The sequence below is a fragment of the Scyliorhinus canicula genome, chromosome 6 (genome assembly GCF_902713615.1).
Source record: "Scyliorhinus canicula chromosome 6, sScyCan1.1, whole genome shotgun sequence".
Taxonomy (NCBI): Eukaryota; Metazoa; Chordata; class Chondrichthyes; order Carcharhiniformes; family Scyliorhinidae; genus Scyliorhinus; species Scyliorhinus canicula.
The window spans coordinates 36,393,748-36,418,456 of record NC_052151.1 but is presented as its reverse complement, the minus strand read 5'-3'; the positions used below and the strand labels follow the sequence as shown (position 1 = coordinate 36,418,456).

The following is a 24,709-nucleotide window of genomic DNA, read 5'->3' as shown; positions in this document are numbered from 1 at the left end:
CTAAGAAAAAAAGAATTATAGAATCCCTACAGTGCAGAAAGAGGCCATTCAGCCCATCATGTATGCACCGACACTCTGAAGGAGCACCTGACCGAGGCCTACTCCTCTGCCTTATCCCCGTAACCCTAACCTTTTTGTTGGACACTAAGAGGCAATTTGATATAGCAAATTCAACTAACCTACACATCTTCGGACCTCCACTTAAGAACATAAGAACATAAGAACTAGGAGCAGGAGTAGGCCATTTGGCCCCTCGAGCCTGCTCCGCCATTCAATTAGATCATGGCTGATCTTTTGTGGACTCAGCTCCACTTTCCGGCCCGAACACCATAACCCTTAATCCCTTTATTCTTCAAAAAACTATCTATCTTTACCTTAAAAACATGTAATGAAGGAGCCTCAACTGCTTCACTGGGCAAGGAATTCCATAGATTCACAACCCTTTGGGTGAAGAAGTTCCTCCTAAACTCAGTCCTAAATCTACTTCCCCTTATTTGAGGCTATGCCCCCTAGTTCTGCTTTCACCCGCCAGTGGAAACAACCTGCCCGCATCTATCCTATCTATTCCCTTCATAATTTTAAATGTTTCTATAAGATCCTCCCTCATCCTTCTAAATTCCAACGAGTACAGTCCCAGTCTACTCAACCTCTCCTCGTCATCCAACCCCATTCAGCTCTGGGATTAACCTCGTGAATCTCCTCTGCACACCTTCCAGTGCCAGTACGTCCTTTCTCAAGTAAGGAGACCAAAACTGAACACAATACTCCAGGTGTGGCCTCACTAACACCTTATACAATTGCAGCATAACCTCCCTAGTCTTAAACTCCATCCCTCTAGCAATGAAGGACAAAATTCCATTTGCCTTCTTAATCACTTGTTGCACCTGTAAACCAACTTTCTGTGACTCATGCACTAGCACACCCAGGTCTCTCTGCACAGCAGCATGCTTTAATATTTTATTGTTCAAATAATAATCCCGTTTACTGTTATTCCTACCAAAATGGATAACCTCACACTTGAGCCTCCTCCCATCTTTTCTCATCTAAATCTACCATTATAACCATCTATTCCCTTCTCCATCAATTACTTGTCTTGTTCCCCTTAAGTGCATTGATACCACTTGCTTCAACCACTTCCTCGTCGTGAGTTACACATTCATACCACTCTAATAGTAAAGAGGTTTTTTTCTGAATTCACCATTGGTGAATATCTGACATCGATGGCCTCTAGTTTTGCTATTTCCCACAAGAGGAAACACTACTCTGTATTCACATCATCAATGCCTTTCAGAATTTTAAAGACCTTTATTCAGTCCCCCCACAGCCTTCGCTTTTGAAGGTGTACACCCACACATTTTGGGTATAGTCCTCGTAAATCTCCTCTGCACCCTCTCCAATGCCATTTGTCTTTTCTACAATACAGCAATCAGAACTGCACACATTACTCAGTGTAGGTTCACTACTTTTCAATTCTATCTCTCTAGGAATAAAGCCCGGTGCTTGATTTTCTTTTTATACCCTTGTTGACGTGTGGCATTATCTTTAATGATTGATGTATTTGTAGTCCAAGGTCACCTGTTTCTCTCTCCCCCCCCCCCTACTGAGAATTGCAGCTTCCAGTAATGTGACCTACCTTGGTTATTTGTACTGAACTTCAGTTGACAATTATTTTCACAACTGTAAGTTTGTTTATTTATTTTTTCTTCTTTTTTTTTTACAAATTTAGAGGACCAAATTATTTTCTCACCATTTAAGAGCCAATTCAGAATGGCCAATCCACCTAGCCTGCACATCTTTGGGTTGTGGGGGTGAAACCCACGCAGATATGGGGAGAATGTGCAAACTCCACATGGACAGTGACCCAGGTCCGGAATTGGAACCCAGGTCCTCAGTGCCACAGTCCCAGTGCTAACCACTGCGCCACATGCTGTCCTAACCTGCAAGTTTATTAATGTCCTCCTGTAATTTATTGTAATCTTCCTCAGTATTGTCTATTCCTCCCGATTTGGTGTCATCCACATATTTAGAAATTGTATTTTTGATCCCAAATTGGTCAGGTAAATTGTGAACAGCAATGGTCTCAGCACTGATCCTTGTGGAACAGCACTTCTCAACCTCGGCCACTCTGAATAACTACCCTTATTCCCAGTCTCACTTTTAGCACACCTTTTTTGTGACACATTATCAAATATAAGTAGCAATGTCTCTTCTATCTCTTCCCTTTCAAAATACGTGGATGCAATCCCTCTTGATTAGGGGCTTTATCCTCTTTGAGTTCATTTAGTTTGTTTAACACATCGTTTTTATTTTGAATGTACTTATTTTGGGCGGAATTCTTCGTAGCCCGACACCGAAATCGGGATCAGCGATCAGGTGGAAATTGGCGTCCAACACCGGAATCAGGGAAGGTACCGGTCTGAAGCCAGTTCGCAATGCTCCGCCCCGTCCAAAGCAGTAATATCGGGGCACTCGCCGCGTGCAGTTGCCACGCCGTTGGCACGTTGTCAGCCAGCCCACACCTGCAATGCTCTGCCCCCGATGGCCCGAGTTCCCGATGCACGGACCACGTGTGGTCCCAGCAGTTGGAACCTGGCGTGCCAACTGCGGACAGTGTCCAGCGCCGCCACACTCGGCCCCTGGCCGGAGGGGCTTCTTCTAGGCTGTGGGTAGTGATGGGGGGGTGGCCAGTGGGCCTGGGGTGGGCGGGTAAGTGGTCCAGCATGGCCAGCACCATGTTTTCTGGTGCAGCTAGTCAGCCCTGCACATGCGCGGCCTGGAACCTGGCGATTCACCGGCCGTTTTCTGCGCGATCCGCAGGCGTTTCACGTGGTGCTGGTGCTAGCCCTACACCGGCACCAAAATCATGAGGGATTCGTGCCGATTTCCCATCGTGAAACACCCGCGGATGCTCCGTTGGCACCAGCGCTTAGCATCAGGAACGGAAAATTCCGCCCCTTGTTACTCATCTCATCACCTAATGACAAGTTTATTTTATCTTCCCAGTAAATAGAAAAGTGAAATAATTATTTAATATTTCTGCCATCTCTCAATTGCGGAAAATCTATTGTGAACAGATGTATCTGCGACACGTAAAGCTGCGAAGACGGGTCAAGTTGTTTATTTGACTGATGTTAGTTCTTTCAGTACCTACCGCAGGCCAGCTGGCTGATGTCTTTTAGAACTTGGCAGCTTGATCAATAGTGGTTGTCTTCTGCTGGCCTTTTCTCCATGTTCAAGGATCGCCCCCCTCGCCTTTCTCAGCTGCTCCACCACCCTCCCTGTGGTCAGCAAACTAAACTCCACCTGTAACCTCCGCCGATCCCTTAAAAGCCCTGCTCTGGGGTCGCCACATACCTCCTATCGATCTGTAGTATCTCCTTTACCAGTCGGTCCGTCTCTGCCCTGTCCACCTTCTCCCTATGGGCCCGAATCGAGATCAGCTCCCCTGACCACCGCCTTCAGTGCTTCCCACACCACCGCTGCTCAAATTTCCCCCGTGTCATTGACCTGCAGGTAGCTCTGAATACATTTCCTCAGCCGCTCGCACACCCTTCATCCGCCAAAAGTCTCACATCCAACCTCCAGTGCGGGCGTGGGTTACTGTCTTTACTAACCTGCAGGTCAACCCTGTGTGGAGCCTGGTCTGAGATTGTAATCGCCGAATACCCCGTGTCCACCACCCCTGCCAGCAAGGCCCTGCTCAAATTAAAGAAATCAATCCGGGAATACACTTTATGGACGTGTTAGTAGAAGGAAAACACCTTCACCTTCGGCTGCCCAAATCTCCATGGATCCACCACCCCCCATCTGCTCCATGAACCCTTTTAGTTCCTTTGCCATTGCTGGCACCCTGCCCGTTTTTGAGCTTGACCGGTCTAAGCGAGGGTCCATAACTGTGTTGAAGTCCCCTCCCATAATCAACCTGTGCGAGTCCAGGTCCGGTATCTTTCCCAGCATCCTCTTTAAAACTCCATACCACCCCAATTTTGTACATACACATTTACTAATACCACCTGCACCCCCTCCAGTTTCCCACTGACCACACATCCGAGACTATTCTACCCGCTTATTGATCAGGATCGCGACCCCCCTAGTCTTTGAATCCAGTCCCGAGCGAAAGACCTGACTGACCCAGCCATTCCTCAGTCTAACCTGGTCCGTTAAGAACAAAGAACAAAGAAAATTACAGCACAGGAACAGGCCCTTCAGCCCTCCCAGCCTGCGCCGATCCAGATCCTTTATCTAAACCTGTCTCCTATTTTCCAAGGTCTATTTCCCTCTGTTCCCCACCCGTTCATATATCTGTCTAGATGCATCTTAAATGATGCTATCGTGCCCGCCTCTACCACCTCCGCTGGCAAAGCGTTCCAGGCACCCACCACCCTCTAAGGTGAGTCTCCTGCAACATTATCACATCCGCCTTCAATCCCCTAAGATGCACAAACACACGCGCCCTTTTGACCGGTCCATTTAACCCTCGAACATTCCAGGTGATCAGCCTAGTTGGGGGGCTCATTTGCCCCCCCCCCCCCCCCCCCCCCATCCAGCCATCCTCTTTTTTAGGTCCGCCTCCAGCCCGTGCTCCGCGCCTCAACCGGTCCATCCCCAGGCAGCCCCCGCACCCAACCTCCTCTCTGTCCCTCAGCCCAAGTCCCTCCCTCGTCAGCAGAACATTCACTCCCCCCCCCCATAACAACACCCTGTAACTCAACACCTTTACTAAAAAAATTCTATACAATTTTTGTGCTGGAGGGTTTCCCATGTAGTTCCCCAGGGGTCAGTGTTTTACTTGGAGAAAAGAAGGCTGAGAAGAGATTTGATTGGTGCGTTCAAAATCATGAGGGGTCTGGACAAAATAGATAGGGAGATACTGTTCCCACCCACAAAAGAATTGAGAAAAAGAGCACAGATTTGAAATAAAAACGATGTGAGGAAATAACATTTTCCTGCAGCATGTTAAGGTACACTGCCTGACGGTGTGGTGGAGGCAGCTTCAATCTCTGCATTCAAAAAGCAATGAGACTGCTGGTTGAAAAGAATGAAATGTGCAGGTTCACAAGGAGAAGGCAGGAAAATGGCACTAAGCGATTGCTCATTCAGAGACACGATGGACCGAATGACCTCCTTCAGCACTGTAACAATTCTGTGACTCTGTATTCGGGTGCCCATGGTTCAGTTTTCATCGAGGGTGGCAGAGATGAATATCAGGGTGAGGTCTCTTCTTTTTCTTCTACTCACTATTTCTCAGTTAAGGTACATGTAGCATATTCTGTATAAACTCCATGTCACATCAAAAATCTACCTCGCTGTATTTTTTGCTTTATGTTTTGATTTAAGTTGACTTGACTTAGTATGACTTTTTGAAGCCATACATAGAACTTCTCCGTAGTTGTGCTTCTTGAAGAAGTCTATCAGTTCCTTAACCTGTTCTTGAATTAACTTTGTAGGCTTGTCCTTGTGTGGTTTAAAGGCCACCCATATCATTTAACTTTACACACAGAGGAATATGTACTTCATCATGAAAAAGTGTGAAATAGTGGCTTTACCTATCTTTACACGGCCTCGTTCTGGCCCTTCCCCCATTACTAGGATATTTGCTGGTTTCTGGAACAAAAACAAAAAGGCAATGAAAGACACATTAATCTTTCACAACTAAAGTTCAAATATAAACAGTGGGTTAGTATAATATGGATCACACATCTTTATATTTATAGTTTAAGCATCGTTCTCCAAAAGAATTTCCATAATTACTTGCATACATCATGAGCTGGATTCTCCCCTACCCGGCGGGGCGGGGAGTCCTGGCGGGATGGAGTGGCGTGAAGCACTCCAGCGTTGGGTCGCCTCAAAGGTTAGGGGCCAAGCCCTCACCTTAAGGGGCTATACCCACACCGGAGTGGATCCCCTTCCGCCGGCTGGCGTGGAAGGCCTTTGGCGCCTCGCCAGCCGGGGCTGAAGGGACTTCGCCGGCCGGAAGTCCGTGCATGCGCAGGAGCGTCAGCTGACGTCATCCCCGCGCATGCGCAGGGGAGGGGGTCACTTCCGTGTCGGCCATCGCGGAGGCTATGGTTCGACGCGGAAGGAAAAGAGTGCCCCCACAGGCCAGGCCCGCGCCGTCAGTCCCGCCGGTAAGGGAGGTGGTTTGATTCACGCTGGTGGGACAGGCATTACAGCAGTGGGACTTCGGCCCATCACGGGCCGGAGAATCACAGGGGGAGGACTGCCGACCGGCGCGATTCCCGCCCCCGCCGAATCTCCGGAGAATTCGGCGGCCGGCGGGATTCAAGCGGAGGGTCAGAGAATCCAGCCCCATGGTTCGGACTGAAACAGGCTGCATCAAAGTGTTGAGACCAATTTTCAAGCTTGCATTTCCCACAGGTTCCTGTCACAAACATATCACATGTGAAGTATTGGGTAGGATTTTCCCACGGGTTTAGGAACTCTGATGTCAAGACCAGTTCGGGGTCCCAAGCCCACAGTGATTGGCAGTGAGATCAGTACAGCGACATTCCAGGAGGCAGCCTCTGAATTGGCTACCTCTGAGCTGACTGTCCTATTGAGAATGGTGGGCTGGTTCCCAAGGCTGGCAGCCAAATCACGGGGCTGGAAGCTCTGAAATCTCGGCAGCCTAATCAAGACAGAGATTGCACTGGAAAGTTGAGGTTCCCTTGGAACCATAAAAAGTCGCAACACAACTAAACTAACCAATAATTCTAAGAAAAATACCCGAATCTTTGGCCCTTGTCTGCCCAATAATTATAGTCACCAGGTTTGTAACTGTAAAGGCAATTACTTTTTATTTATAACAAGAACTGTAATGAAATCTGCAGCAAATACAACTGGTTAACTATTATCTAATTCTTAATCCCACACTTTAACTTCCCCCCCCCCCCCACCCTCTGCACACACACACAAGACAGACACACATAAGAGGAGAGGAGAGGGATGCAAAGAAAATGTTAAGTAAAAAGTCTTTATTTCAGAACTGTTGGTAATCTGGACACCTAAAAACTTGAAGCTTTCGACCCTTTCTACCTCGTTCCCATTGATGGAGACAGGGGCATGTTCTCCTCTACGTTTCCTGAAGTCGATGACAATCTTCTTTCTTTTTGTTGACATTAAGGGAGAGATTATTGTCGTCGCATTAGTTCACCAGATTCTCTATCTCATTCCTGTACTCTGTCTTGCATTGTTTGAAATCCGACCCACTATGGTGGTGTCATCAGAATATCAAGTTGGAGGGGAATTTAGTCACACAAATCCTGATTTGGAGGCTGAGTGTATTGGGTTCAACGACGCCCAATGTATTTGGTCTTCGAGGTCTGTCGTCGGTTGGGCCCCCACCCACTGGCCTTATATTATTCTCTTAAGTGAAGGTACTTTGCTAATTGGAATCATCGAGAAATCATCAAACTGCTGTTGACTCCCACAGCAGCCCCAGATACACCCATACCCACCGTCAGGTTTTTTTCCTTCTCAACAATAGTAAGTGTGCGCCAGGAGAATACGGACCCATGGTTGGGTCCTGACCCTTTGTTATCCTGTGATCCAATCCTGATAGTTCCCCATCGTTTTTGTTGGGAGGTGTTAACGGCACTGATCATAATCCGAATATATAGCTGCTGGTCCTCTCTGTATAATTCTATGGAATGATGCTGGTTCTGTACTGGGATTATGTTGCGTTGTGTGGTAAATATGTAACATCCTTTTAGAACTGGAGTTCTTGCGAATTTTCTTTTTTTTAATGCGTGGGTGTAAGGAATCCGTGATATGATGCTGCAGGGGTACAGGCAGATCTGTATCCAAGGGAAGGAGGTGGCATTGTTTCATTGGTGCCTCTGGCGCTGTTGGAGTTCAGGGAAAGGTATACTGGTGCGTGCCCAAGCATGGCGTGAAGAATTTGTCCTGAACTCCTGTGGTAATTACACCCAATTGCGTGGGAAAGTGTGAACCATTTAACTATGTTTTCATGGCTTTATCCTGTTTCTCCCTTTTTCTCTGATGGGGCTTTTGGTTATGTCTAATGACTGTATTGACCCAGTTCTACTGCTGTTCTCCTGGTCACCTCTGAATTCATGTATGTTGAGCCTTTAGCTTTTCTTGTGGTGCTGTGCCATTTCCGTGGTTTTGTTGTGTTGTTTGTTAAAATGTAGAACCTCAATAAATATAATTTTTTTAAAAACACAGTTCTGCAAGAACAAATTCAGAATGGATTAAATCTAATGGATTAGATGTTAATCTAAATTTAGATTAATATATGATTTACTTGTCTTCAAAATCAGAGATAGACTTTTCTCTTTACAGATGTTGGAAGACTTGCTGTGTGCATCCAGCTGTTATTTTTAATCCCCCCCACCCCCCCTGCCCAACATGAACGTCTAAATAAAAGATTGTTGCACAAATCCAGTAATCAAAGCTTGGTTACAAGCTGAGAAGACATTTATCAGTTAATACTTTTCCAACATGGAAGTATTACATATTCCAACAAAAACATGTGTTCCTTCTTTGCTAGAAAATGTAGACAAATTGCACAGGATTATGGCACAGAAACAGGCCAGCCATCTCAATCAGTCCACTCCAGTGTGGTTTGCTCCACTCAAACCTCCTCCCATCTTTATTCATCTTCCTCTATCTTCATGGCCAACCCTCTCCCCAAGTATTTATCTCGTTTCACCTTTAATACATCTATACTATTTACATTAAACGCTCCCTGTGATTCTACATTCTTACCACTCTTTGGGTAAAGAATTTTGTTCTGAATTCCTCATTTGTTTTCTTGGTGACGATCTTATATTTATAGCCGCTTCCCACAAAAGGAAATGTTCTCTCTGTATCCACTCTTATCAGGCTGCATATCATTGGAAGATATGCAATTGAGTAATATTTTCTCCGGAACTGTTTGTACTGAATTGTTTGGGAAACTTAAACACCTCATCCTCAGCTAGAAATACTTTACTAATTAAAACCAATGTTCTGCTGAATGATGAGAACTATTCCAATGCTGAAAAATAACAAAAAAATGGCAGATTTGTGGATCTGACAGAATTGCCGACCTTCACGCTGAATCAGATTTCCACAATATATTATTTACAATCACATCAGTCTAGATAAGTTTCTACAGAGCTGTAGTGTCTGTCTGAAAACATGATTTAAATAGCTTTGGCAGTGGTGGGTTGAATTTTACGACATATCAAAGACGTATTAGCCTCCCTGAACAGGCGCCGGAATGTGGCGTCTAGGGGCTTTTCACAGTAACTTCATTTGAAGCCTACTTGTGACAATAAGAGATTTTCAATTTCAATTTCAATTTTCAAAGAGATGCATAACTGGAAAATTGAATACTTTTCCATTTTTGGCACCATTTGGTTTATTGATATTGAGCACTTGGCACATCTTAACATTCGAGGCTATCAGCCAATTGCTGACAGATGGCATTAGGTGGGCAGATGGGCCGCGATTCTCCGCTCCCCACACCGGGGGGGGGAGAATCGCGGGAGGGCCGGGCGAATCACGCCAGGCCACCCTGGCAACCCCCGCGATTCTCCCACCCCCCCAAAATGGCATGTCGCAAAATGCGACACGCCGCCCGAAGAATCGCCGCTCGCCGTTTTTCCCGCCGACCGGCGATTCTCCGGCCCGGATGGGCCGAGCGGCCTGACGACCCTGACTGGTTCACGCCGGCGGCAACCACACCTGGTCGCTGCCAGCGTGAACATCGCGCGACAGGTGAGTGTGGGGCCTGTGGGGGGCGGAGAGAGGATCGAGCACCACAGGCGGCTCGTCAGATGTCTGGCCCGCAATCGGTGCCCACCGATCGTCGGGCCGGCGTCTCTAAGAGACGCACTCTTTCTCCCCTCCACCGCCCCGCAAGATCAAGCCGCCATGTCTTGCGAGGCAGCGGAGGGGAAGATGGCAACCGCGCATGCGCGGGTTGGAGCCAGCCAACCTGCGCATACGCGGCTGACGTCACTTAGGCTCCGCCGGCCGCCTCATTCTCGGCGCGCCGCTTTGACGCAAGCGTCAAGTCCCGGCGCCCGAGATTCACACAACGCCGCTCCTGAGGGGGGGGGGGGGGGAATAATAATAATAGTAATAATCCTTATTAGTGTCACAAGTAGGCCCACACCAACATTGCAATTAGGTTATCTGTGATTCCAGGTCCACAGCAATATGGCTAATTCTTAACTGCCCTCTAAAATATCTGGAGTGAGCAACTCAAGAAGGTGGCTCCCCATGTGGTGCAGAAGTTTTACAACACCAGGTTAAAGTCCAACACGTGTATTTGGAATCACTGGCTTTCGGAGTCGCTCCTTCATCAGGTGAGTGAAGAGGTAAGTTACACAAACACAGCATATATAGACAAAGCCAATGATGCAACACGATACTTTGAATTCGGCGAATTAAGTCTTTACAGGTCTAGACAGTGCGACTGGAGAGGTATAATCACCGGCATCTCCACATCATGTGGTGTAGGGCACGCTGCTACTGGTAAAATGTCAGTGGAGGCAAGCCGAGGCCCTCAATTGTCCACTCAAGTAGCTGAATTGAGGTCTGGGCAGAGGGGCAGCATACTAGCCTTCCTATCTCTGACTGCACCCTCCAAGAGCCTGGAAAATCTCCGCCAGTATTTTCTTCCTCAAAGATGCCCATTCCAGGTTTAAATTGATTATTTAAACTTTGCTGAAACACAGCAGTGGCCAAATGTCCGATGCTTCCCTCTGGCTCTGGCAATTTCATTCAGTTAGAATTGACCTCCATGTTTTTATTGACAGGTTTGTCCCGTTCAAATTATGTCAGTCTCAAAATCTGAAGAAGTCAGTTGTGAATACTTTTTCTTCATTCTGGGATACATGCCACGTCAAATCACCATCAGTGTCTACAGCTTATGATGTATGTAAGTCAATGGAAACACAGCTTCGTTTAAACTTTATATGAGGCCTGAGAAGTTTCATGGTACACACAAAAAACAGAAGGTTTGGGCACTCCTACTCCAGCTGTACATTGCTATGCATGGAAATAAGGAACTGTCGATAAGAAACTGGTTAGTCTAAATCTGGAACAAGAAAGGACCAATTATCATTTCTGTGTGAGAACTGATAACTGAAAGATAAGCAAACTTTTTTAAACAATGTTAAAAGAGAAAAACAAAATGGAACAGAAATAGGCCATTCAGTCCATCCAGTTTGTTCTTTTTTTAAATAAATTTAGAGTACCCAATTGATTTTTTCCAATTAGGGGGCAATTTAACGTGGCCAATCCACCTAGCTGGCACATCTTTGGGTTGTGGGGGCGAAACCCACACAAACATGGGGAGAATGTGCAAACTCCACACGGACAGTGACCCAAAGCCAGGATCGAACCTGGGACCTCGGCACCGTGACATCCAGTTTGTTCTTAAAGGAGGAAAAATACTAGAGACCACAATCGGAGAGTGCAAATTAATGACCTGAACTGTTTAATAGAAAACCAAAAGTATAATTATTAGCACTAGCAGAACATGAGTTAAGAATAGGAAAAGATATGGGAAAGGCCCACAAAAGCAAAAAGAGAAAAAGATGGAGAGAAACAGGTTGGAAAACAACTGGAAAAATGACACGGATTATAGAATGTCGTAGTTATCCAAGTTTACCATACGTTAATATCCATGGCACAATAATGGGGTACATTAAGTGCAGCCGGTGGTATTCCAGCCGTCCCATTAGATTGGAAGTTGGCAAATGTTACATAACTTTTCAAGAAAGGAGGGAGAGAGAAAACAAGGAGCTACAAGCCATTTAGTCTAACATCAGTTGTTGGGTAAAGGCTGGAATTAATTATTAAGAAAGTTTTACCAGTGCACTTAGGAAAGTATAATGTGATTAGAACAAGTCAACATGGTTTTACTAAAGGGAAATTCTGTTTGACAAATGTACTAGTTTTTTAAGGATGTACCTTGTAAGGTAGATAAAGAAGAACCAACAGATGTAATATGCCTGGATTTCCAAAAAGTATTCAGTAAGGTGCCACACGAAAGGTTAATAGGTAAAATAAGGACTCGGAGTTAGGAGCGATATCTTAGCATGGATAGAAGATTGGTGAATGGATTGAAAGCATGGAATGCACCTAAACGGGTCTTTTTCAAGCTGGCAGGCAGTGACTAATGGACTGCTACAAGGATCGACACTGAGCCTCAGCTAGTTACAACCTATATTCATGACTTAGATGAAGAGAGAGGGCGATTTTCCAGATATTGGAAAAGGCCGATACTGGGCGGGAAAAGCAGTGTTGGAGCCGGCGGCAGCAACAGTGGCGTTCGCTGCTGTTTCGTGCAGGGCTTAATCTGAAAAGTATAAAGAGGTGGGTCCCATGAAGTAATACTGGTGGGGTGGGCATCGCCCTGTTAGCAGCTTAGTCCCTCGAAGATCATTTTTAAAGGCTGCCCCAGCGCACAAGATCATGAGTACCATGGAAAGGTAAACTGAGGGGAAGACACTGAGAGGCTGCAAAGAGATAGAGACAGGTTAAGTGAGTGGGCAACAAGATGGCAGGTGGAGTATAATGTTGGCAAGGGTGAAGTTATTTGCTTTGGTTATTAAGAATGTAAAAGCAGAATTTTTTTTGAAAGGTATGCAACGTGTAAGTGTTAATGTTCAAAGAGATTCGGTTGTGTTTGTACAAGGAACGCAGAACGTTAGTATGCAGATGCAGCAAGCAACTAGGAAGGTAATTGGTGACTTCCGGTGGAGGCTAAAGGGGTATGGGAGTGGGATACTGAATTTGGTGGCTCCCACTCGAGATGGAATTCTGTGGCCCTTTTCTCACCCAAATTAAGGAGTGTAGGTTGGTGAAAGGTCATGAGCACCGAGGGTTAGTGGTGCTCCGTCGGTGAGTCTAAAAACAGGAAGGCAGATTATTATCTGAATGGTGTCAGTTTAGGAAATGGGGATGTGCAACGCGACCTGGGTGTCATGGTGGAACAGTCGCTGAAGGTTGGCATGCAGGTACAGCAGGCAGTAAAATCTGGGTGTCATGGTGGAACAGTCGCTGAAGGTTGGCATGCAGGTACAGCAGGCTGTGAGATTTGGGTGTCATGGTGGAACAGTCGCTGAAGGTTGGCATGCAGGTACAGCAGGCTGTCAGATCTGGGTGTCATGGTGGAACAGTCGCTGAAGGTTGGCATGCAGGTACAACAGGCTGTCAGATCTGGGTGTCATGGTGGAACAGTCGCTGAAGGTTGGCATGCAGGTACAGCAGGCTGTGAGATCTGGGTTTCATGGTGGAACAGTCGCTGAAGGTTGGCATGCAGGTACAGCAGGCTGTGAGATCTGGGTGTCATGGTGGAACAGTCGCTGAAGGTTGGCATGCAGGTACAGCAGGCTGTAAAATCTGGGTGTCATGGTGGAACAGTCGCTGAAGGTTGGCATGCAGGTACAGCAGCCGGTGAGACCTGGGTGTCATGGTGGAACAGTCGCTGAAGGTTGGCATGCAGGTACAGCAGCCGGTGAGGAAAGCTAATGGCATGCTGGCCTTCATAGCCAGAGGATTTGAGTATAGGAGTAGGGATGTTTTGCTGCAGTTACGCAGGGCCTTGGTGAGGCCACACCTTGAGTACTGTGTGCAGTTTTGGTCTCCTAGTTTGAGGAAGGACATTTTTGCTATTGCGGGTGTCCAGTGAAGGTTCACCAGATTAATTCCCAGGATGGCAGGACTGACATATGAAGAAAGACTGGATTGACTGGGCTTGTACTCACTGGAGTTCAGAAGAATGAGAGGGGATCTCATAGAAACATATAAAATCCTGATGGGACTGGACAGGCTAGAGGCGGGAAGAATGCTCCTGATGTTGGGAACGTCCCGAACTAGAGGTCAGAGCCTAAGAGTAATAGGTGAGCCATTCAGGACTGAGGTGAGGAAGAACTTTTTCTCTCGGAGAGTTGTGAAGTTGTGGAATTATCTACCTCAGGAAGGTGTTGAGGCCAGTTTGTTGGAGGGGGCAGGACGTGGCCCTTGCGGCTAAAGGGATCATGGAGTATTGAGAGAAAGCGGGAGTGGGATACTGAATTTGCATGATCAGCCATGATCATATTGAATGGTGGTAGAGCAGCACGGTGGTGCAGTGGTTAGCACTGCAGTCTCACAGCGCTGAGGTCCCAGGTTCAATCCCAGCTCCGGGCCACTGTCCGTGTGGAGATTGCACATTCTCCCAGTGTTTGCATGGGTTTCACCCCACAACACAAAGATGTGCAGGTTAGGTGGATTGGCCACGCTACATTGCCCCTTAATTGGAAAAAATGAATTGGGTATTCTAAATTTTTTTTAAAATATTGAATGGTGGTACTGGCTCAAAGGGCCGAATTGCCCTCCTGTCTATTTTCCCTGTAAGCAGCTTAGTCCCTCAAAGATCATTTTTAAAGGCTGCCGCAGCACGCAAAATCATGAGTACCACCTCCCCCCCCCCCCCCCCCCCCCCAAACCGATGGAAAGAAAACTCAGGGGAAGACACCGAGAGACTGCAAAGAGATAGAGACAGGATAGAATTTTCTATTTCCCCGAGCTGGACCGAGCACACAGGGTGCTGAGAAGGAAGCAGAAGGAGGGGGAAGCTCCAAGAGTGATGGTGATACAGTTGCATTGCTTCCTTGACAAGGAAAAGATTTTGAGATGCGCGAAGCAGACAAGAAGTTGCACCTGGATAGGAAATGAGAATTTACCAGAACTTGGGAGCGGAGTTGGGTAAGAGGCAGGTGACTTTATGAGAGACCATGGACTGTTCAATGCGTGGACATTGAACTATGGAGATGTTAAGGTGGGGAATGTGTGTTTGTAGGATGGGTGAATAGGTGTATTTGATGGACACAATTGCGGAGTGGGTGAGTGTGTTTTTTTTCACTGTTTCCTCTTTTTCACTGTGGTTTGCGGGGAGTTGTGGGTGAGGGAGCGGTTGGGGGAAAAGGGGTAGGCCAGGGACTCGAGCGGGGGCCACCATGCTAGCTGGTCAGCTGTTTAATGGAAGTGAAGTGGGGGTTCAGTTTGTGGACGGATTGTGGGGGATGGTTGGGTTCTTTTGTCATTGTTTCTGGATTTGTGGGGAAGGAGGGAGGAATAGGGAGGCTGACTTCGGCAGAGTTGGGAAAGAGGAGATGGCGGTGGACATATCGGGGTGAGCGAGATGTGGTCCTGGGGAGCTGGTTGGAGAGGGATTATAGTTGAACTGTGAGGGGCAGCACAATGGCACAGTGGTTAGCACTGCTGCCTCACGGCGCAAGGTCCCAGATTCGATCAACGCGCCCGGTTGATTACGCAGAACATCTGGGGCTTGAATGGCCCGGTCAAAAGGTCACAAGTTTCCGCTCGGTTAAGGAGTTTGAAAAGGCGGACGTTAGGATTTTGCAGAAGCACCTGAGGTTGGGGGACCAGATGAAGTGTTCGACTCGGGGTTAGAAATGAAGACGAGGGGGGTGGCGGTGCTGATTAACAAGAGGGTGGCTTTTGAGATGGGCAGTATTGTGACTGATCTGGTGGAAGGTTTGTGATGGTGAGTGGGCAGCTGGAGGGGCTGCCTGTGATGCTGGTGAATGTATATGCCCCAAATTGGAATGATGTGAATTTTCTGAGGCGGATCGTAATGAAGATTCCGGTCCTGGACACGCGCTGGCTGATTATGGGGGGTGATTTTCACACGATTCTGGATCCAAGGTTGGATCAGTTGTGCCCTAGGTTCTGGAACGTTTCAACGATGCCTAAGGATTTGTTGGGGTTCCTGGAGCATAGTGGCAGAAACGTGGCAGTTTGAGATTCCGAGGGCAAAGGAGTTTTCGCTTTTTTCTCACACACACTGGGTGTACTCCCGAATTGATTTATTTGTTTTGGACAAGGCATTGGTGGCTGGGGTGGTAGGGTCGGAGTACTCGGCAATTGTGGTCTCGGCCCATGCGTCCACTGGGTGGATTTTGAAGGTGGTGCAGGAGGGGGCCCAGCAGTCACAGTGGAGGCTGGATGTGGGATTCCTGGCGGACAAGGGGGTTGGAATTATGTGGAGCTGGGTAAGACGGGGGAGGTTTCGGCCTCCATGCAGAGGGAGGCGTTGAAGGTGGTGGTGAGGGGGGAATTCATTTTTATTCATGTGCATAGGGAGAAAGTGGAATGGGCGGAGAGGGTAAGGTTAGTGGAGGACAGCTTGAGGATGGATCGGAAGCATTCAGTGCCGTCGGATGAGGTGTCATTAAAGGAGAAGCGGATGCAATTTCAGTTTGTGTCTATGGGAAAGACAGTGGGACAACTGCACAGAGCCGGGGGGGGGGGGGGGGGGGGGGGGGGGTCGATATATGAGTACGGAGAGAAGGCGAGTAGGATGCTTGCACATCAGTTGAGGAAGCAAGCCGCCGCGAGGGAAATTGGGAGGGTGAGAGATGAGAATGGTATGGTGGTATCAGGGTCAGGGAAAGGGGGAGGGGGTGAATGGGGTCTTTGAGGTTTTTTATCGGGGTCTGTATAAGTCCAAGCCCCTAACGAGGGATAAAGGGATGAGATGGTTTCCAGATGGGTTGGAATTCCCAAGGTGAACGTGGCGGGACTGAGGGCCCCGATCAGGCTGAGGGAGGTTATGGACTGTGCTGGGTCGATGCAGGCTGGGAAGGCCCTGGGCCTGGACGGGTTCTCAGTCGAGCTTTATAAAGAGTTTGGGATGGAGATTGGGCCCTTACTGGTGGAGATATTTAATGAGTCGAGGGTGAGGGGAAACTCTCCCCCACACTGTCTCAGACCTCAATTTTGCTTATCCTAAAGAAGGACAGGACCCGGAGCAGTGGGGGTCGTATCATCTGTCTTGCTGCTGAATATTAATGCAAAGGTGTTGGCGGCGTGGATAGAGGAATGTGTGCCAGGGATGATAGGGGAAGACCAGACGGGGCTCGTGAAGGGACAGCAGTTGTCAGCAAATGTTCAGGGGTTGCTTAATGTTATTATGATGCCTTCGGAGGAGCGGGAGGTTGAAGTATTTGTGACAAGGGACTGGGAGAAGGCATTCGACCGAGTTGAATGGGAGTTTTTGTTTGAGGTGTTGTGTGTGTTTGGGTTTCGACAGGAGTTTGTGGATTGGGTTCAACTGTTTATAATGCACATAAGGCAGGTGTTTGAACAAACAAGGTAAGAAGCTCCGGGTATTTTGGATTGCAATGGGGTCAAGGCAGGAGTGTCCGCTCTCCCCGCTGCTCTTTGCCTTAGTGATTGAGCCGTTGGCAATGGCACTGAGGAATTCAAGAGGGTGGTGGGTCAAGCACCTGGTTTCATTTGATGCGGACAACCTCCTTTTATATATTTCAAACAGCGGCCATACCAGGCTGTGATGCAGCCAGATAGGTTGCTTTCTATGGTGTGTCTAGAAAAGTTGATAAGAGTCAATGTTAGACACGCCGAATTTCCTTAAGTTTCCTGAGGATGACTTGGCACTGTTGTGCTTTCTTGGACATAGCGTTGGTGGACCAAGACAGATTGTTGGTGATGTGCACACCTAGGAATTTGAAGCTGTCAACCATCTCCACCTCGGCACCATTAAGGCAGACAGGGGTGTGTATGATACTTTCGCTTCCTGAGGATGCTGGGGGAGTTTGCCGCTTTTCAGGGGGCATGAGTTGAATATGGGGAAAAGCAAGTTGTTTCCAATCAATGCACAGGGGCAGGAGAGGAGACTGGGGAACTGCCGTTTCAGTTGGCGGGAGCGGGTTTTCGCTACCTTGGCACAGAGTTGGGCCCAGTTGCATAAGTTGAATTTAGCGCAGCTGGTGGAGGGACTAAAGGAGGACTTTAAGAGGTGGAATGTGTTGCCATTGATGTTGCAGGCCAGGTACAGACAGTGACGATGATGATGCTGCTATAGTTTTGCCTGTGTTCCAGAACATCCCGATTTTCATCCCCAAGCCCATTTTTAGGAAGGTGAACAGTATGACTTTGAGGTTTGTGTGGTCGGGGTTAGGCCCCGCGGGTTAGGAGGATGTTCCTGGAGAGGGAGCGTTGGGTGGGGTTGGGAGTTGGCATTGCCGAATTTGATGTACTACTGGGAAGCAAACATTGCCATTAAAATGAGATGGAAGGTGGAGACGCAGTCAGTTTGGGATTGGATGGAGGCAGCCTCATGTAAGGGGACCAGTTTGAGGGCGCTGTTGTTGGTGCCCATTCCGCTCTCGCCGGTCAGGCACTCCACGAGCCCGGTGGTGGTATCAGCACTGAGCACCTGGAACAAGTGCCAGCAGCACTTTGGTTTGGTTGGCATGTCAGTGAATGCCGATCTGTGATAATCATAAGTCTGCACCGGCGGGGCTAGAGGCGGGTTTCCGTGACAGAAGGTAGGGATAGAATATTTCAGGGATTATTAATTAGGGAAAAGTTTGCAGACCTAAAGGAGCTCGAGGGGATGTATCAATTGCCGTAGGGGAATGGATTTGGGTATCCGCAGGTTAGGAACTTTGTTAGGAAGGATGTGCCATCGTTCCTGAGACTGCTGGCCCTGGTGCTGCAGGATAAGCTTCTGTCCAATTATGAGATTGGGGAGGGCAGAGAGTCAGACATGTATGGGGTGCTGATGGAGGGATTGATGAGAGTGTTGATGAAAGGAAAGTGCCCCTGTGGAAGAGATTAGGTGTAAGTGGGAGGAGGAGCTGGGAGAGGAATTGGGGGCTGGAGTGCGGAGGGAAGCCTTACGGAGGGTAAATGCGTCCTCGAGCGAGGCTGAACCTTATTCAGTTTAAGGCGATCCACATGATGGTGTTGAGGATGAGTCGGTTCTTCTCAGGAATGGAGGATAGGTGTGGGTGGTATGCAGTGGTGGCCAGCAAACCTTGTTCTGGGCTTGCCTGAAATTGAGGGGATTCTGGAAGGGTTTTTCAGAATTATGGCAAAGGTTTCGAAGGTGGAGATAGCTCCGAGTCCAGGGGTGGTGATATTTGGAGTGGCAGAGGATCCAGGAGTGCAGGTGGGGAGAGGGGCCGATGTTTTGGCCTTTGCCTCCCTGATAGCCCGCAGAGGAATCTTGTTGTGCTGGCGGAACAGGAAGCCACCGAAGGCAGGTTTAGCTGAGCGACTTAGCAGACTTTCTGCACCTGGAAAAGATCAAGTTCGCCATTTGTGGGGTGGAGCAGAAGTTCACTTTGAGATGGAAACCGTTTATTGACTTATTTAAGGATTAATTCATCAGCAGTGGGGAGGTGGTTTTGTTTGGTTTGTGGTCTCTGGTTGAGGGGGGGGGAATGAAAGGGTGGAAAAGAAGGTGGATGCAGGGGTGGAAGGCGGGTGAATGGATGGTGTCTGACGGGAGGGAGGGGTTTGTGGCCTCGTATGGTGGATGGAGCTTGTATTTCCATGGTGAATGTGTTCTCAAGTAAGGCTAAAGTTTGGCTATTTTGTTTGTAAATATTTTTAAATGCTTTCAATAAAATGTTTCTCAAAATAAAGGAAGGCTGGCCTTTATTACAGTCTTGCCACAGTTGTACAGTGTTTTGATGAATACATCTGGAATACTGTGTGCAATTTTGGCCTCCATATTTAAGAATACTTGTATCAGAGATGGTAAAGCAAGTGTTTTGGGCAGCACAGTGGTTAGCACTGCTGCTTCATGGCACTGAGAACAAAGGTTCAATCCCGGCCCCGGATCACTGCCGTGTGGAGTTTGCACATTCTCCCCGTGTCTGTGTGGGTCTTGCCCCCACAACCCAAAAATATGCAGGTAAGATGGATTGGCCATGCTAAATTGTTCCTTAATTGGAATTTTTAAAACAAATTAGACTGGTCCCTATGATAAGAAGTTGAGTAAATTGGGCCTCTACGCTCTGGAGTTTAGAAGACTGAGAGATAATTTAAGTGAAACCTACAAAATTCTGAAAGGTCTTGTTAGGGTAGACAATGAGAGATTGTTTCCACTGGTCATAGAATCTAAGACACGTTAGACATAGTGTCAGAATAAGGGGTCGATCATTTAGGAATGAGGTGAGGAGAAATTACTACACTCAAAGGATTGTGAATCTTTGGAATTCTCTAGCGCAGGGCTGTGGATGTGCCATTGCTGAATACTTTTAAGATTGGGATAGACTGAATTTTGGAATCCCAGAGAATTAAGGATATGGGGGAATGGAGTTGAAGCCCAAGATTAGCCATGATCGTACTGAATGGCAGTGGGAGCAGGCTCGACGGGACATACGGTGCACTCCTGCTCAGATTTTGTGTGATCTTGTTTTCCTGCCTAGATAAGAGGGGTTAATTTTCTTTGGAAGTAAAACAAGATGCAATACAAAATAAAAGGCAATTGTAAAAGGACTGCAGCAACAGAGAAACCTGGAGATAGATGTGTACAAATCACTGGGAGGCAGAGAGGTAGCAAAAGCATTCAAACGGCATACGGGATCCTAAGCTTTATAAACAAAACCATCGAGTAAGAAAGGAAGCTATGGTAAACTTTTATAAAACACTGATTTAACTTGATTTGATTTGTCTAGTTCTAGGCACCACTGAGTATCCCTCAGAGGCGACTGAATAACAATGTATTGGGAGTGGGAACCATGGCCAATTGTTCCTTCCCTAACCAAGTGATGCTAAAGCTAATTTTAGTGCATCAACTTCGATCAACTAACAGCACAAACCAGGGATTGAACATTATCATAGAGTCCTGAGTTTTACAGCACAGAGGCTTTTCGGCCTATCATATTTGTGCTGGCCATCAAGCAATTATCTATTCTAATCCTATTTTCCAGGACTTAGTCCGTAGCTGTTATAACTCACATGAGACCTACGGGGTTGGAGCAATCAGTCTCCCTGTGAGTCTCGCCAAATACAAGCTCCCCCACTAAGAGAGCGGGCAGCCCTGGATCATTCATGTTTATCATCTGTATAAAGTCGGCCAGGTTTGGAACCAACAGAGCAGACCCGGTTGAGATCTGATGTATATGGTAAATATAATTGTTTTGCAATAAATCAAGGGCGGGATTCTCCGATTGCCGATCGGGTTCGGACATCGGCCGGAGAATCAATGTTCGCACTGCTTTTGCAATGCTCCGCCCCCTCCAAAGCGGTGTACTCTAGGAGTACACCGCACGGCGTATCGACAGCCTCAGGATGTTGTCTGAGGCCCGCCCCCTGATGCTCTGCTCTTGACCAGCCGAGTTCCCGACTATTACTTTTTAAAATAAATTTAAAGTACCCAATTACTTTTTTCAAATAAAGGGGCAATTTAGCGTGGCCAATCCACCTACACTGCACATCTTTGGGTTGTGGGGGCGAAACCCACGCAAACACGGGGAGAATGTGCAAACTCCACACGGACAGTGACCCAGAGCCGGGATCGAATCTGGGTTAAATCGCTGGCTTTGAAAGCAGACCAAGGCAGGCCAGCAGCAAGGTTCAATTCTCATACCAGCCTCCCCGAACAGGCGCCGGAATGTGGCGACGAGGGGCTTTTCACAGTAACTTCATTTGAAGCCTACTTGTGACAATAAGCGATTTTCATTTCATTTAATTTCCCTAGTCGCCACATTCCAGTGCCTGTTCTGGTACACAGAGGGGGAATTCAGAATATCCCCCTTTCGGGATTTGTGGGAGGAAACCAGAACACCCAGAGGAAACCCATGCAGACACTGGGAGAACATGCAGACTCTGCACAGGCAGTAACCTAAAAGTTATATAATAAATATTCTGGTTACAAAGTGCAATGTTAGAATTTATGTATGAACTATGTAAGTGGGTGAGTTCTGATAAATAAAATGTTTATTTTCCACAATTACACAATTAATTATTTCATTTTCCACATAAATGTATTATTTCATTTCATACAAATAAGTCCCTGGTGCAAAATTGTGCTAAACATGTTCAGTTTGTCCCTAATTTAGATAATTTTGTCCATTTAGCTGTTTAGCTCACTGGGCTAATCGCTAGCTTTGAAGGGAGACCAAGGCAAGCTGGCAGCACGGTTCGATTCCCGTAACAGCCTCCCCGAACAGGCGCCGGAATGTGGCGCCGGAATGTGGTGACTAGGAACTTTTCACAGTAACTTCATTTGAAGCCTACTCGTGACAACAAGCGATTTTCATTTTTCATTTTCATTTCTGTCTTCTTTTTATAGATGCCAGATTTAACAAGGGGCTACCAATTGAAATGGTGCTCGCAGAAAAGCAGTGTGTATGAAATGAATGAAAATCACTTATCGTCACAAGTAGGCTTCAAATGAAGTTACTGTGAAAAGCCCCTAGTCGCCACATTCCAGCACCTGTTTGAGGAGGCTGGTACGGGAATTGAACCGCGCTGCTGGCCTGCCTTGGTCTGTTTCAGAAGCCAGCGATTTAGCCCAGTGTGCTAAACCAGCCCCTGGTGTATATAATTGAACTGCAGTACTTGAGCCTAATGAATAAATGGATTGAATAATTAGCTTGTTCTTATCTCTGGGTACATTTTGAACTTTGTCTATGAGATTGTAACCATGTTCCTGTGAGCAGCATTTCAATGTCGGCCTTAGCTAGTTTTTCCATGCGGATGTGAGACTGAACTACACCACTTGCAGGAGTTAACACTGTTGAGTCTGAGGAGACACAGTGCACTTTGACATTGTGAGCAGTGGAAGCACACACTTGTAGGCATGGAAAAATGAAATCAATATTCCATAAATTTTCATGTATTTCAAAGAAAGAAAAACACTTGCATTTTTATCGTACCTTTCATGAGCTTAGGACACTCATAAGAGCTTTACAGCCAATTAAATATTTTGAAATGTAATTTAATAATAATAATAATAATCTTTATTCTCACAAGTAGGCTTACATTAACACTTCAATGAAGTTACTGCGAAAAGTCCCTAGTGGCCACATTCTGCCGCCTGTTCGGGTACACTGAGGGAGAATTCAGAATGTCCAAATTACCTGACAGCACGTCTTTTGGGACTTGTGGGAGAAAACCGGAGCACCCGGAGGAAACCCATACAGACACGGGGAGAACGTGTAAACTCCGCACAGACAATGACCCAAGCCGGGAATCGAAACTGAGACCCTGGCACAGTGAAGCCACAGTGCTAGCCACTGTGCTACCGAGCTGCTGTTTCTGGAGCAATGAAGCAGATGTTCCGAATAATAGCAGATCATGGTATTCTGAGACAATTCTCCGTTTGGGAGACTAAGGGCATGATTCTCCCAAAAGAGAACAAAGTCCCGAGGCGGCACATAGCCCCGTTTTTCACAGTGGAGAGCTCTGCTCACCTCAACCCCACATTGCAGCAAGAGATCGGGATGCCATTTAAAAATAGCATCCCAATCTCCGAGGCCCACTGAAAGAATCCCCAAGCTCAAACTCAATGTGGGAGGGTGCCCGCTGCTCACTCACCTAAGCCAGGCAAAAAGTGCCAGCTTGGCACATTGTCAATGCCAACCTGGTAGTGCCTATGCCAGCTGACAGTGCCATCTACGTACCTTGACAGTGCCAGGCTGGCACCAAGGTGGCACCAGCAGTGCCAGGGCACTACCCTGACCAAAGGGCATGAAGCTGGGGGCCACTGATCCCCTTAGAAACCCCCACAAGTGCCGTTCCACCTGGTCCCCGTTTGTGGGGACCAGTACCAAACAGAGATCGCCCAAGTCCCTGGGGCAAAGGGGTTGAATCCCAAAGCCTCAGATACCTCAGGAATCTGCACATTAGAGTGCTCTAATACGCAGATTTGCTAAATTGCTTTGAAACTTGCGAGGCATTGTGAGGTAGGTAAATCCCGGGACTGGGGTTTCCCAGCTTTCAACAACCACACTGTGCCACAGCGAGCTGCCTTTTCCGCCGCAGCGTGGTCGTAGGATCGTGCCCTAAACCGCCTGGACTGAATTGCATGTGGTTCGCAACTCTCATTGGAGGCGCTATTCAGGATATGTTACTGGGCCAGCACCTTGCCCACATGAATCTAGAGCAATTCCCATTCCCACCCAGATCTGATTCGCTGTGTGGGAATTGGTGGTGGCGTGCCTGACAAGCTGGAGCTGTTTAAAAGCACTCCACTCCCCACACACAGTCATTCCAGGCAAACTCCACCCCCCCACCCACCCCATAGAACTCACCTGCATGCGTCCACCATGCCCTTTATGTGTCCCCGAAGACAAGGTGGCCGATAATCGCATAGAGCTTGAGAAAACCCTCAGGGACATCTCAGAGTTGCGAGTACAGACCCCCGCGAAGCAGGGGCGATGGAGCTAACTGTCGAAGTAGAGGAGGGGGCTGTCTCTGAAGCGGAGGTTGGCATGCGGCAACCAATTGAGTTCCCAATGATGTCCCGATAGCAAGTCAGTGAATACCTCTCCCACAGAGTACTCCTTCTCAAGATCTCACCATGTCTGTTGCCTTGCAGGAATACCATCAGACCAGGCCGGATCTTCTGGACTATACCTTGCCTCCAGTCAGATCACCAGTCCAGGGAAAACACTGACATTTCATCACTGCTGTCACCTGCATCCTCCACCATCGCAGAGACTTTCATTTTTTAAAATAAATTTAGAATACCCAATTATTTTTTTCAATTAAGGGGCAATTTAGCGTGGCCAATCCACCTATCCTGCACATCTTTTTTGGGTTGTGGGTGCGAAACCCACGCAGACACAGGGAGAATGTGCAAACTCCACACAGACAGTGACCCAGGGCCGGGATTCGAACCCGGGTCCTCAGCGCCGTGGGCAACAATGCTAACCACTCTGGGGCATTTTAGTGGTGTGGTTCCTGGATCACCATC

At 47.6% G+C, this 24,709-nt stretch overlaps 1 protein-coding gene across 1 annotated transcript in view; it reads right to left on the bottom strand.

Moving 5' to 3' along the window:
* cdk19 (cyclin-dependent kinase 19) overlaps nucleotides 1–24,709 on the bottom strand; it is a 347,911-nt gene that overhangs the window by 167,944 nt on the left and 155,258 nt on the right. Inside the window, exon 5 of the mRNA XM_038799152.1 lies at nucleotides 5,547–5,604. Within this exon, the coding sequence (XP_038655080.1) occupies nucleotides 5,547–5,604 (58 nt within the window). The remainder of the gene's footprint in view (nucleotides 1–5,546; nucleotides 5,605–24,709) is intronic.